We start from the raw sequence: 14,442 nt of genomic DNA on the forward strand, positions 1-14,442 counted from the left end.
AAAGCTCCTCGCCTTAAACTACAGTGTTGGAAAGAGGGTAGCGCACTCTGCTGATTTTCCAGATCAGCTTCTTTCTCTCTCAAATAAAAATTCATTCTCAAGTCCTCTTCTCATTTCCTGTTTTAACAATTACCTGACACGAGGGACCTGCAGAGTGCTCTACAGATCGGTACCCTGGGAGAGCCGAAGCTAAGATGGGGTCTCCTGATCATCATGAAAACGTTACTCATCCCATCATACCACTCAGAGCCACTGTCTTGCATTTAAAAACATCTAAATTTCTTCAAATGCAATGTAGCCAATAAAATAACAACAAAGATAAGTTATACGTTCAATAATCTTCTCCCAACGCCTTTGCCAGTGCCTTTCCTGATCCTAACCAAAAGTGCAGTTCATTGAGGTCTCATCCCTTCTACTCTGCTTGAGCATCAGCGTGTATCTATGAGTACAGTGTAATAATGTGCTCATGCTGCCAGAGCTTGCCGAGGAGGAAACCTGCCACCTTTTGCTTTTTTCATCCCCCCCCAGTACGAAGCTGTTTTTAACTGTAGGCTACAGGAGTCTACCCTTGGGATGGCAGAGACAGTAGTAAGGTATCCATCATGAGGAGCTATGGCCTCCCCATAGACAAAGTAGAAACAAAGATATCTTGTCAAAACAGATGGGGTCTGACAATATCCTGCAGTAAAAGGATGAGGTGGGAATTGCAGCAAGAGAAATTCTTATTAGTCATTAGGAAAAAAATAAATATGAGGGTTGTCAGGCACTGAGGCAGGGGTCCAGAGAGGTGGTGGAACACCCATCCTTGAAGGTGCTCCGAAGTCAGCTGCAGATGACACCGGTGTGACCCAGAGCTACCTTCGAAGCTGGCCCTGCTTTGAACAAAGACTTGGACCATATGACGTGAGAGATCCCTTCCAACCTCAGTAATTCTATGATAATTAATACCTGCTCACATAAACATGATGAGAGCAGAAACCTGGCTTTGCTGCTGAGCTGAGGAGGCAGTTGTAAGCCAGCTGCTGACATAGGACCCCTCTGTCCTCCCTGTTGCTCTCAGCTTTTGCTTCACCAAAAGCATACTGACTCCCCTTTATTGGCAATGAAAGGAGTGGAAACACAAATGCTAGATTTTGTTGTAAGCAGAGTAACTCCTGCAGGAAATGCTCTTTTAAAAGAGAGAGGGTCTTCAAGAGAATTATGTCTATGCTCTGTGTGTCCTGCCAGTGTCACTGAGGCTGAAAGACCCTCCAAAGGGCAGAAAAGCAGTCATTCACAATGATCTCAAAAAGCAACCAGAGAACAGCCTCATTTATTCCTGTCTGGGTTTGTGAGAACATTACACCTAGTAATCAATAGCACCAGTATCAGTCCCTAGACCTAGTAACACTAGTTTATTGCCAGGGAAAGGTAAGCTATCTATAGGACAAATGTCAAATTGAAGTATAAACTCTGTAGACAAAGGTTATTGAATTCTGAGAAATCGGGAGAGAAAAGCACTTCCAACATCAGTCTCAGATGTAGCGTACTTCTTTGGTAACCTAGACCTGGAATGGAGGGTTGTAGGTAGGGCTGTGGTTGCCCAGACTGCCAGGGCTGGGGAACGCTCCCAGGAACAAGGAAACCACCCTATATGCGTGAAGGGGCCCAAAGCACAGTGTACAATAAAGTTTACAACAAGCCCAAAGCCGGTGGCGTTCCTCCTGGAGATCCTGCTGTGTGGGACAGCTCAGAGGGAATCGGAGGGGTTTCTCTGCAAATTCAGGAGGAATCTCTTCACAAGGGAGGGTGCCTGGGTCAGACCTTGGAGAAAACATTCTGCATTTAGCAGACTACTACATAAATCTGTGCTTTGAGAGCTGCAGTGTCAGGGCTAGCCAGATATCCAGCCATAATACACTGTGCCACATACGATGTTAGCATCAGCAGTGTCCTGCCTGGGGGTCGGGAAGCCTGGGGTGATTTGGCCTCCTCTGTGCAGAAATTACCATCAGCCCAAAAATAAAGGCGCCTTGACTCTGATTTTACAAATATCCACTGGGCACCTAATGGCCAGCAGATTAAACCCCATTAAAAGAAACAACAAGTGATGTATTCCACTTCTTGGACAACATACACTTCCTCTGGAGAGAAAAGCTTAGTAGCACATTTTAGCACATCTAGGGAAATGATATCGACGTTTAAAAAAAAAAAATCTTTTAATCATATTAGCAAATTTAACTATAAGTATTCCACTAGAATAGACTATCACGGTGAAATTCTCCAAATGAGTTTCCCCATGTTGTCAGCTAGAGAAAAACAGTTTTATTTTATTCCTCCTAGGCACTTTGTACATCAGCAACAGCTGCACTTCAGGGGTGGATGAGGAGATAATTTCTGTGATGTTATTTCATCGAATATATCAGGTAATTTGGAAGGGAGTCGCTATCAGAAAGGCTAAAATGGGTAATAAAGAGCTCATGATCACCTTCAATAAAATAAGAGACCTACCAGTGAATTATCCTTTCTCTAACACAACAGAATTAGCATATATTTACATCTTCTGGTGAACTGAACAATCCATAATAACAGATAAGAACTTTGTTCAATGAAGTTAAACTTGCCAAATGCTGTAAAATTCAAGAATGCATTTTCCAAGGTTACGGTTACAGAGGATGGGCCTAATCTCTTCTTTGTGAATGGAAAGCACAAAACGTAAGTTTTGGAAATTTGGCACATTTTTTCCATGCCAAAAGGTTTCATCCAGCGTTTAAACAAAGTCAGCTAAATAACAAGTTTTTTAAGCATCAGGAGTACTAGTATCTCCTGAAAATTTCCTGCTGTTTAGGATCCGGAGAAGTAATGTAGAGTGCTGACTGAGGCATCCAAATCTGAAACTTTTGTCCTGGGAAAATTCCCGAGTGTTAAAGCCTTCGTTAGAGAAAAGCATTTGTTTTGAAAGTGAATATAGAGAACAGTGGGAACTTGGCTTCAGATCTGCAGTGTGTCACAAACGTCTCAAGAAATGATGGACAAGTCACTGGGTTTTGTGTGTCTTCAGTCCCTATGGTATTAACTTTTTTTTTTCTATTTCCTTTAGTCTTTTGCCTATAAGCTCTTTGAAGTAGCGTCTTACACTATGTTTCTATGTTAACTAGACAATGAAACCCCAATCTCGTCTCGAAGTGTAGGGTATTACTGTAGCGCAAATAGTAAAGATATGTTAATACATAGACATGCTTAAAGTATCTCCTAAAGTTAATTGAAAATTGTCCCTCAGGAGCGCAGTTCTGCCGTCTGCTTCACAGAGATGTGAGGGACGAGGGACGGAGGGGGGTCCTACACATCTACATTTCAAACAAATACTACCTAACCTGTAACTTTTAATCCAATCTCACCCTTGAATCTGTTACAACTGTTGAGGGCATGTCCTAGCTCTTTGGATGATAAACTAGGACTTCAGTCATCTTCCAAAAATCTGGTTAGATAGCAATACCTGGGGCTTTGCCTTACTCTGCTACAGTGTGAGCTCCAGCAACGTCCTTCAGCAACAGCACCTCCTTGTCTTCTCACAGGCTGCGTCTCGGCAAGACATCTCTCAGTGAAGCACCCTGTGAAGTCAACACAGACCTACCCCGGAGCCGTGGTGCCTTTGGGTGGGCGCACCATGCAACGCAGGGAGGACGTGACCCTGCAGTGAACCAGTGAAGGTCACGGCATCAAAACAGGTCGCTGCAGCTGGGCGACAATGATGTGCCCCGCTATTCTGGGGGTGCCTGTCTATTTGTAGGTACTCAGGCTGATTCTGGAAATATTTAACTTCTAAAACACTAGGGAAAGTGTTTAACAGAGCAAAGAGAATTTATAATGAGAATCTGTTAAGTGCTTTTATTTTAATGTAGTTCAGGAGATGAACAGCAAATCCATATTTACAGTTGTTTTTAAGATGTCATCTCATCATATATTATGCCTGCTTGCTGATTTCTCTTGTGAGCTATGTGCTGTGTGCATTAGAACAAAGTGTGCAGGGCTTTTTTTTAAGCAAAGGCTGTAATTTGAGCATGCTTAGAAATAGGTCTTGTCTCCTGCGGAGATGTGAACCTTTACAACTCCCGTGGTGCATTGCAAGCTCAGTGCACTCCGTGTCGGTAGGGATGCGAAACAACAAAAAAAATCCCTACGCGTATCACATACATTTGTTATTGATGTTACAAATGCAGCCAAACTCAGGAAAAGTAGTGTAGCAGAAAATGAAGTGTAAGACATATGGACAAATGAATAAAAAATGAATAGCCGTGACTCGAGATGCTTTCCGACATCAGAGGAAGCGCCATTAATGTACCACCAGGGTTAACTTGCACGTGGGCAAGGTTTCTTCAGGTACTCGTACACAAAAAATAACAATGAAAGTTGCACCACGAGGAGAGGTTGTGTTGTCCTTTGCAAAAAATAAGTCTTTCATCCAAGCTAATGCGCATCTATAAGCCTGGGTCACTCAGCTGTTTTGATCTCCTTGGCATCTGTGACTGAGGTATCAGTAAGACCGGAGAAGGCAAAGCACAGTGTCGTATCCATCCTTTTCGCTGAAAACTAAGCCTTGCAACAAAGCTTCCTTTTTTTTTTTTGTTGATGAATGAATATAAAGAAAAAAATATTCTTGGCTATCTGTACTGTTTATATTATAATTTGAGATTAAGAGTTATTCTTAGGCATTCTGTTCGTTACCAACGAAGAAGAGCAATATTCAGCTCTTCTGTTCCATCTGTTGTCAATAGATCCTAAACATTTTGTCAGGGAAGCCTGTTTTGCTGTCTTTTACAGCTGGAGAATCGAGGTGTAAACAAACTAAAATCTCTTGCAGAAAGTCAGCCAGAGTGAAGTGTATGAGTGGATTCGTACACACAGGCATTTGGGCAGGCTAAAAATCACTTTAACGTGAGGACGCTCTTAAAATCCATACAGTATCTGATTTGGGGGTGTTACGCAAGATCTGTTCGTAATGTAAATAGCGTGTGGATCTCAAACTGACCCTTTGCTTGTGAGCCATTTCTCCATACTCTGTAAGCAAAGCAAAGTCAGGGAGAAATGAAAGGAAATTGTTGCATGAAGTATTTGCAGAAATGGCAGCATTCTTTAAACGACAGTCAGTTTTCAAAGGCAAGAAAGAAAATGAACGGTCCCTGGAGTCTCAAAGTGCCTTTACTTGTTAGTGTTGTGCTTTAATGTGCTCTATGAGGGAAACAATGAGATGCATAAAATTTAACATATTTTTGTTTGATTTTCACTGCTCCATTTTGTATTAAAAATGCAAAGAGAAGAAAACAACCCAAAACTACATTCAAAAGCTTTTTTGTTGCCTTTCATGTCTTTGTAATAATCCACAACCGTCATCTGCAAAGATTAAAGAAAATGAAGAACCTTCTTTCCCTCCCTTCGCAATAAAACAAAATGCTTTTTTGCCTCGTCTATGCATAAGGGTCAAATTTAATCCGATCCGCAGTTAAGATGAAGGTGAATTTGATGGAACCCTTTGTATTCCTACTGGTATGTTTGCTAAAATAGAAATTCAGATCTAAAAGCTTTATCTTCATTTCTTGTCACTTGTAATTGTCGATTTTTTTTTTTAAGTTTTATTCCTTGAATAAGGCAGGCATCCGTAAAGTTTAACGTTTGAGCCATCCAGAACGCTAGTGCATCACCTGAACAGTAACACTTGCGTCAAGGTGCGCAAAGACAAAACCATCCCGACTGCCAATCTGTCGCCATGTCGTATAGAGCCCCTTACGCCGGTCCGCATAGACCAGGGGGGACCGTGCAGCCCCCTCCAGCATTATAAAATGACTTACCGGTGTGAGTTGTTAATACGTTCTTATTATTTATATGGTAGCTCTAATTCTCCAAACTACTAATTAAGCAGAAATCATTCGCATCCATTAGATTTTCTCTTCAGAGTTTAAAATTTTCAGATGTGTGTAGCTTCAGGCTTTGTGGGAGGAGAGGGAGTAACTTTGGAAAGTCTTTGCTAGATTTTGCTGCATATTAGGCACTTTGCTTTCATTGCTGGGCCAGGAGGATCAAAGGTTCAAGTTAAAGAGAGACATGAAAATAATATTTCAAGACGTGCACTCCAGCTTCCCAATCAAACTCTTTCAAGAGGGTGCCTACGAATTCCTACACACTCGAGGAGATGAATGTAGCTTTTTCTTAGGTCACGCAAAGGCAACTGTACTTAAAAACTTTCTAAAATTACACCTTGTTCTTCTGTTCTCACATATGTAAGGGGAGAGGAAGGGAAGTGCTCTGAAGAAGAAAGTCCACATTTCTGTAAGACTCTGGAATTTGGTACAGCTTTCCCATCATGTTTAGTTTTTAAATGGTCTGAATATCTGTAAAATAGTCATTTCTATACACATTTTCTCATGGAAAGACTTAGGGCATTTTACAGGTGGAGGTATTATCATGGATGCCAGAGGAATTACCTCTTCTGATCAGCTTAAAACTGAGTCTCAGGTTTTCAAATCTGCACCTCTCTGCTTTCTCTCACATGGTGCAAACACCCTGTCGTCAGCTGCAGAATTATTCTATTGTTCCTACTCAAACGCTTTTTTAAAGCATTTTTGCTGTTGGGATGTCACTAACGTGAGGCCGCAGCGTGCAGCAACGGGAGGCTAATGGTCATTCTCCGGGCCTCTTTGCGCCCAGCCTCCCGCCCTTCTCATGTCAGCCTCCCACCTTTTTCCCTTATTCCAGCAAGTTATTAAAATATTCTTGACTGACTTATCAAAATATCCCAGCATGACATAATAATGTTGTTAACGTATTGGAAGATGCTATGATAAAGTTACCATGTTTCATTTTATCAATATATTACTCAAAAATACAACTTTGTGATCTACTAAAAGTTTTATGCAACTTATTACAGCTAGTGTGGTGTTTCAGATATTTTGGGGTTTATGTCTGCAGAATCATAGAATCATTGAATAGTTTGGATTGGAAGGGACCTTTAAAGGTCATCTAGTCCAACCCCCCTGAATTGGTAAATGGAAATCTCCTCGGCATACTTCTTCCCTTTTCTTTTAAACTTTTCTTTCACGAGTAAGCTTTAATACAAAGCTCCATGGAGATGAGCCCAGTCAGTTCATTTACTACGCTTAACGCCTTCTGAATTGGATCAGTACAGAAACCGTTACTTCTAATGCATAAAAGATCAGAATTGGCATCTGTGAATTTTCCAATATTATTAAAACCACCATTAATCAGCCAATAACCTTGCCATTTATAATCACAAGCAAAGAATTAAAGAATATTAAAAAAAAAGAAGACAAGAAAATGAAGTGGCTCACTAGAAGTGGGTCTCCTTGTTAGAATTATTCATTGGAGAGTCAGTCAAGCACTGATTTTGCTGTCACAGAGAAGGTTGAATGAGAGCAGGGGATGCTTGCTCCTGAAATTTATGAGACTGACATGAAATATCTTTCATACACTTCAGAAAGAAAATACAACAAATTCTTCACTGACAAAGCTGAAGTCTCTGGATATTCTTATATTCTTCAGCACCTGTGGAGAGTGTCTCCAAGGCAATAGGACCACTCAGTCATGAGAAAATCACTCTAATTCATTCTAGAGTACAAGTGTTACCTCTATATAGTTGTATTCAGATGATCATTGCACAGAATGAAGTTCTCAATCACTACTATGAAAGACTGAGTACTTTTCTTCATGTTTTTGAAGTGATTTATTCAGTAGCTGAAGTGTACTACTCAGACAAGTGCTGCAACAGCTTGGGTACAGGCTGATTCAGGCACTAAAAAAGTTTTGCTTGAAGGAAGTAATCAATTAAGTACCTGAAATGTGATGCAAGGCTGCCATATGACTTGTGCATATTGGTGTTGCACTTGCATTATCCAGAGGGAAGGAATTAGAAAGCTGGCCACTCTGTGAGCGTGTAGGTCTCCATCCTTCCCCTACGGGTCATCTACTTAAGGAGATCGTCCATCGCTTTCAAGCCTTGTACTTTCAAGAAGAGTTTTAAAAGTATTTAGGATTACGAAGGTGCAGCGAAGTGTCTAATAAGATTTCTAAAGAGACTTCGATACCTGACTCCCATCCAAAACCAGTAAGTACTACGCAGAAAGCATTTTTAGTTGATCATTAGCAGCAGACTGAAGGTGCAAAGATGTTTGGAATTTCATAATTAGCTCTAGAATGGCAAATCCTGATGCGTAACAATGCACACCATGGCTAAGTTACCATTATGGACATCCACCACGGTCAACAGGGAGAAAAAAATCACATCATGGGGCTGTTGAATGGGCTGAACTATCCTTGCTGTTGTCTTTTTCTGCTTGATGGACTAGAGAAGGAACGCGGGCTGATATGGCTCAAACTCAGGTGACTCAGTTAAACATCTGAAGTTGGGTAAAATAAATAAACAGTCTAGACTGCAGGTCAGAGAGTTTATCATTAGTTCTGCCCTATGACAAAGGTTTCACTACCGAACACTGACATACCACGACCGTAAGTAAAGCTACCGTCTTCTCTACAACCTGGCTGCAGAGAAGATAAACAGTCCTGAGCTTAAACCATGGGCTACGTTTTGCTTCTGACTCTGCCTCAAGCTCACTTTGTGATACCAGGAAGTAATTTAGGATTAGATTTTAGAATTATAGAATTTCGCATACAAATACAAATCGCAACAAATTACTGTACTTCCAGACATGTATAACCGTCGTACCCAACCATCCGCATTTGTAGGGTGTGCGTGCAGGTGGCCAACAATGACCCGCGGCTGCACAAACAGCTTAGGGAAGGAGGAACAAAACCCGCACAAATATCACCACGAGGAACTGCAGCTTTACATATCCAACAAGCTGGAACTGCTACAGCAACCCTATCGCATATCTATGGCAGGAACCGCCACACAAAGGGGGATCACGAAGGCAGGAATTTCCAGGGCAACCGTATCGCCGATGCTGGGAAGGGAATAAAGCCAGTGGGCCAGCCCGGGGGCTGGCAGCTTCCACTTTCAACACCCATGTGCATCCCTCTCCTCAATCTCTCAACTGTAAGGTCTTTGGAAAGATGTCCAGGAGGTGTTTTTGTGCAGGTCTGAACACAAAGAGAAGAAAATTGTTCCCAGGAAAAAGATCGGTCATGCATGTATGCGCGCACGTATGGTGTCAGGGTGTTTCGCATCCCTGTTCAACCCGGAGTTCTTCACCATCACTGCTCCCAGGACTTATAGCAGTAAAATAATGCCTGTCATGGACCTGGATTATCGGGTTTGGGCATCTGTGCGCGAAAACGGTGACTGTAAATGAGAGGCAGGCAGGATTTCTGAAAGGCAGCCAATGTCAAACAAATCTGATTGCTCTTTAATGAAAGTATCTACCGTGCTAGAATCTAAATGATACATAGGTTTGCAGCGTGCTTCAAAATAGCATACAAAGGAAAAATAAAAAGCAGCACTGCAGTGAACCTCAGGAAGCTGCAAAACTTCAATTTTTCAGCTACATACATCACAGACTGGATTGAGGCCAAGTGGGGTGACCTCTCCGCAGTCTCTGTCTAATGAGACAAAGGAGAGCTGGGGAGCCAAGAGGAAGCAGTCGCTGAAAGCCACGAGGATCAAAAGGGATGAGGTCTTTGGAGGGGAGAGAAAAAAAACTCACTGAAGTTCATCATTTATTTAGGTACCAGACTTCATTGTCGCTCTCACATATTACGTTTAAGATCATGTATACCCCCTGTGCAGAGGTTTCATAGGAAATTTTACAACAGGTGGGACGTGTCCACGCAACATCTAGGAAATACTTTTTCCCCTCATTCCTGCCAGCAGCACATTTTGATTCATAACCTTATTGAAAACAGTATTTTTATTAGGAAAAGAATTCTGTCTCATCATATTGTATAATTTTCTTGTAATGGTTTCTAACAAAGTGGGTGAATAACGCAGGAAGTGTTGGCAACTGTTCTAATTTTTTAAAAGCTTTCTCTGGGCCCTTGGTCACATCCATCTGGGGTTCATTTTCTGTGGATATTTAAATGATGGAATTTAATTAGTGCAATTATTCATGGAAATTGATTTTCAAAGTTGTACATGTGAATGTTCAGAGAACTTGAATTTAAAATGTGCACGTCAGGATTTGTGACCAAAGTGCTTGTATCCTTATCCAGTTAGGGACCAGATGCACGCGGCTTATCTGGACAATGACAATTAAGTCACACTGCTCACATTTTGAATATTTGCAATCAAACCAAAAAATGTACAATGAAAAGATACTTTCCATTTGAATAATTAATAACTTCCATGAAACCTCAGTCTGTTGGAGGATGTTCAGCAAAAAAACCAACCAACCCTGATTTCAGTGACTGAATTATTTGTAACTAAATATTTGATATGATCAAAACAGTTTCTTGACATTTTCTAGATGCCCGAGTGTTACTTCTGTAATTAAAGTATATTAGTGAAACATACTCCCTGACTTGCTGGACTTTCTGTGTACTTCTGCCTGTCGGCACAGCCAAGAATATAGAAGAACCCTTTTAATCCACAGAAACAGTTCTAATAGTTGAAGTACACCATCAGCTTTCCACAAATACCGAGCGTAGTTACCCTATTAGAAGGCTTTTGTATCTGCAAGTTGTTCCCAGCATATCTTCCACCTGATGGTAGTGGCTATCAGAGGTGCTGTGAGCAAATATAGTCACTGGTCATTTAATACATGAAGGAAGACAAACACCAGAGCTTCACAAACCCCAAGACATTTCTCCAGTTGTTAATCAAGACACTTTTAGTGAGAGGTGACCATTTAGAACTCTATAAAATTGACCTGTGTAGGCATCTCCTCCTTAGCTTTGGCCAAAGCCAGAGCACATTGGCTTAGATAGCTCTGTCCATAAAATTCTCTTTTCTAGTACTTCTGGGTCAACCGTGGTGAAAGACTCAACTGAAAACTCATTAAAGATATGAAACAACTTAAAATAGGCTTGGGAGAATTTAAATCCCTTTTGGAATTAAAAAAAAATACTTTGCATTTAATCCTGACCATTAGTTATTAGACACACACGTTCATTAGTAACAGCTTTTATCCTTATATTCCACAAAATTTCTTCCATAGTCCAGTCAGACATCTTTCCATTTTGCATAATAACTTCACACTTGCACAAAACATTATCAAATCTGCCTTCTTCTGTAGAATCCACTGAATATTTGGGAGTGTTTATGCATGGCTCTTTGCAAATACCTCCATCATGAAATATACACCTGGACATAGAAGAGCTGTTTGATGAAGTAACAGTAAAAACAGTTTATTCTACTCTCCAGGTTTCCCCAAGAAAACAGCAAAAAGGTTGGATGATGCAGTTTCATGGTGCTATAAAAAAACAATTCCAAAGAAAAGTGTCCCCAGATATCAGAGCGCTTCAGTCCTATAGAACTGAGTCTAGCTGTGCACCCCTAAGGCACCAAGTTAATGAATCTTCCTGTAGTAACTGATCGTTCCCAGATTACTAAGCAGAAAACTTACCATTTTTACCTGGAATAGAAGTGCTAAAGAAGAAATGACAAGGAAACCTTTAAACTTTTTGACTTCCTTTAAACTTTGAACTGTTTTTCCAGTGCTAGGAGAACGGTCCATCACCACTGGAAGGATCCAGGTCCCTGAGTACCATGCTCAGAATTCAGATGAACTGTCACGGAGGCTGGGCCATGAATAATGGATAACCACCTCTCTCTTGGCACCATTTTGACAGACACAAAATAGGAGTTTAGCGATTGCCATTCAATTCAAACATGGGGGGTCAGCCCGGGGAATAACATCTTTAGGTCCAGCTCTCTGCACAAGTGGGAGTCAGTATTAGGAGTACACGACCTAGTAAGATCTACTGAATAAAAAGAATATTTTATCAGAGAAATTTGACATGTTTAAGCGTATCCAGAGTTTTGAAGGTAAGACGGAACGCAGAAACAGCCTAAGCAAGCAACATATAAAGGAAGCACCAGTGATAGCCTGAAAATAAACCTACAAAAATAGCATAATCTCAGAGGAAGCTCTTTTCATGAAATGAAATGAATGAAAACAATTACTTACCCAAATTTTCAATGGAATAATAACGCTGTTTACTGTCCACCCGCACAGTCTCAGCATACGGACTGCCGACGCCATAGCCAATAATGTACCCGCGAACAACAATGTTTGGGTTCAGCGGCGGAGTCCAACTCATGACGATACTTGTTGTCAAGGGCCTGACATGAAGAGAGCTTGGCTGGTCAGGAACCTGAGATTCTGGGATTAAAAAAAAAAAAAAAGAAAAAAGGATCAATTAATATTCGATTCATTCAATTTTACTATTCATAAAGTTTGAGTTTAGATAAAAATATTTGCCCCAGAGTTACATGCAGAGCTTACGGGCAATTTCACTTCTGAGCTACATCCTTCCCTTCCAAGAGCACTGATATGCCTCATCCTGTTTTAAACAGAGTATCTCCTAGTGCTTTCCACCTTTAGCATAAGGCTATGAGAGAGATTTAAAACGATGTAGGAAAATGAAAGATGACCTGCGAGAGAATCTCCAGTAGGACAACTCTTCTCTTCCTTGGTCTGTGTGCAAGTTCAAAAACTGACAGCTGATTGTATGAGTTGTCTTTGTGCTCACAGATTATTTAACAAACCAGTTTACTTTGTTAGCAATATATACTAGTATATTCTGGCAATAATCTGTCTCTTTCCCATGAAAACAAGAAGTGAATTTTAACTCTTGGACATGCATGTCTTGCTTTGAAGCTGCTTTAAATAATATGCCAACATTTCATAAATGAAATGATAGAACAAGATATTTTATTCCCAGGTAAAATTCATTTTAGTAGTAATTAATCACTTGAGGTCTATTTGCCTTCTATAAGCCTAATTTTACGGTAAAGGTTAGATGAGTAGATGCCTTTTGTTTGAGTTTACCCAGTAACTACCATATCACAAGTCTCTTCAGAGGAGCCGCACAGTAGCTTGTCTTTTTGAGAGCAGAAAGAGACAAGTTACTATTTTTCCCCAATAAAAAGGCTTGCAATATAATAGATGAAAGCTTATACGGAAGGCAACAAGGACACGGTAGGAAAAACAGTAACAATATAAAATGACGTAAACTCCAACAAAAGACACTTCACAGTTGTGAAGCATTCCCACTGTAAACCTTGGAAAAGGTAACAGAAAGAAGAATTAACCCTTTTCAATAACAAGTGCCATACATGCGTCCTTGGTATTTTATGTGCTTTCAGATGAATTCTTATGAATTAGACACATTAGAGTACTCTGAAAACCTGTTGCACCTCCAGGGAAGTCTGACTAGTACATTACCAGTCTGAAACACCCAGCAACTTTAGAAGTCCTTTGCATTCAACTCCTTAAAATTGCAAAGCATGGGTCTTGTGTAAAGGTTGAAGAAAATTCACTGAGAAGTAGCTACTCACACAAAGAAGAAACAGATTGCACCAGTAGTGCCACTGTAAGTCACGTTAAGTTGCCATTTACCCCAACTCCACTCCCAAACTTTGTTTTAATGCAGAAGCAAAAGTTACTTGAGCAGTGCTGTTTGAAAAACAAATGACAGAAGCATTTCTTACAAGCCCCAAAGATAAAATAACAATTTAATGCCTTGAAATGAGAAGCTGGATAACGTAGCAATACTGCGATTCCTCGAACTTCCTAAAAGCAGCAATTTGCAGGCAGCAAAGGAGACCAGAGCATTCAAAGAAGCGATTGCCTTCAAATGATAATTTTTACATCTGACACAACACAGGGATTTCAGTTGCAGTACAGATACCTCTAGGCAGCCGTTTGGGTTAAAACTACTTTATTCAAACATTTCCTATTTTTTATTTCAAACAATTCAAAGATACAATTCATGCATTTCAGAGCAAAATCAGGACTTCTTGTTTCAGAAAGCAAAAGGCAGTTTAACTTCTTGTACCCTTCTCGTGAATTAAGTCTCTAAAATGAAGCTGGGGTGAACAACATTTTTGAACTACTTTTCGAATATTAAAGTTTCATAAACACGGCTATTTTTTGAAGATGCGTTTTTTTGCCTCAGCTTTCTGTATAAAGCAATTTTAATTACATTTTAATTAGCTTTACTTTCAAACATTTTCTGGAAAAAAACGTTTTTCTTATTCTGAAACAGCTCCAAATTTTAGAATTTGTGTCATGTATTTCACAACCCGAAGTTAAAAGTCAAAATCAACTACTTCTTTTTCCCCTCAAACAAAATATTTTTTGGTTCTCTTTACAGCGAAGCACGTCCTCCACAGTAAGGACTTCTGCAATCATGACGTACAACCAAACATCTAAATCCCTCAATTCTTCAGGAAACTGGACCATCCAGCCTTTGCATGGCTGTGCTGATTTTCAGTGTGCCAGCACTCAGATATCCAGGAGTAAAACTCTTACTGAAACATGCATCTCTCATTCC

At 40.4% G+C, this 14,442-nt stretch overlaps 1 protein-coding gene across 1 annotated transcript in view; it reads right to left on the reverse strand.

Moving 5' to 3' along the window:
* Nucleotides 1-14,442, reverse strand: part of DCC (DCC netrin 1 receptor) — a 579,713-nt gene that overhangs the window by 76,202 nt on the left and 489,069 nt on the right. The window contains exon 15 of the mRNA XM_009323064.1: nt 12,072-12,266. Within this exon, the coding sequence (XP_009321339.1) occupies nt 12,072-12,266 (195 nt within the window). The remainder of the gene's footprint in view (nt 1-12,071; nt 12,267-14,442) is intronic.

The sequence above is a fragment of the Pygoscelis adeliae genome, unplaced genomic scaffold (genome assembly GCF_000699105.1).
Source record: "Pygoscelis adeliae isolate BGI_AS28 unplaced genomic scaffold, ASM69910v1 Scaffold174, whole genome shotgun sequence".
In the NCBI taxonomy this organism is placed as follows: Eukaryota; Metazoa; Chordata; class Aves; order Sphenisciformes; family Spheniscidae; genus Pygoscelis; species Pygoscelis adeliae.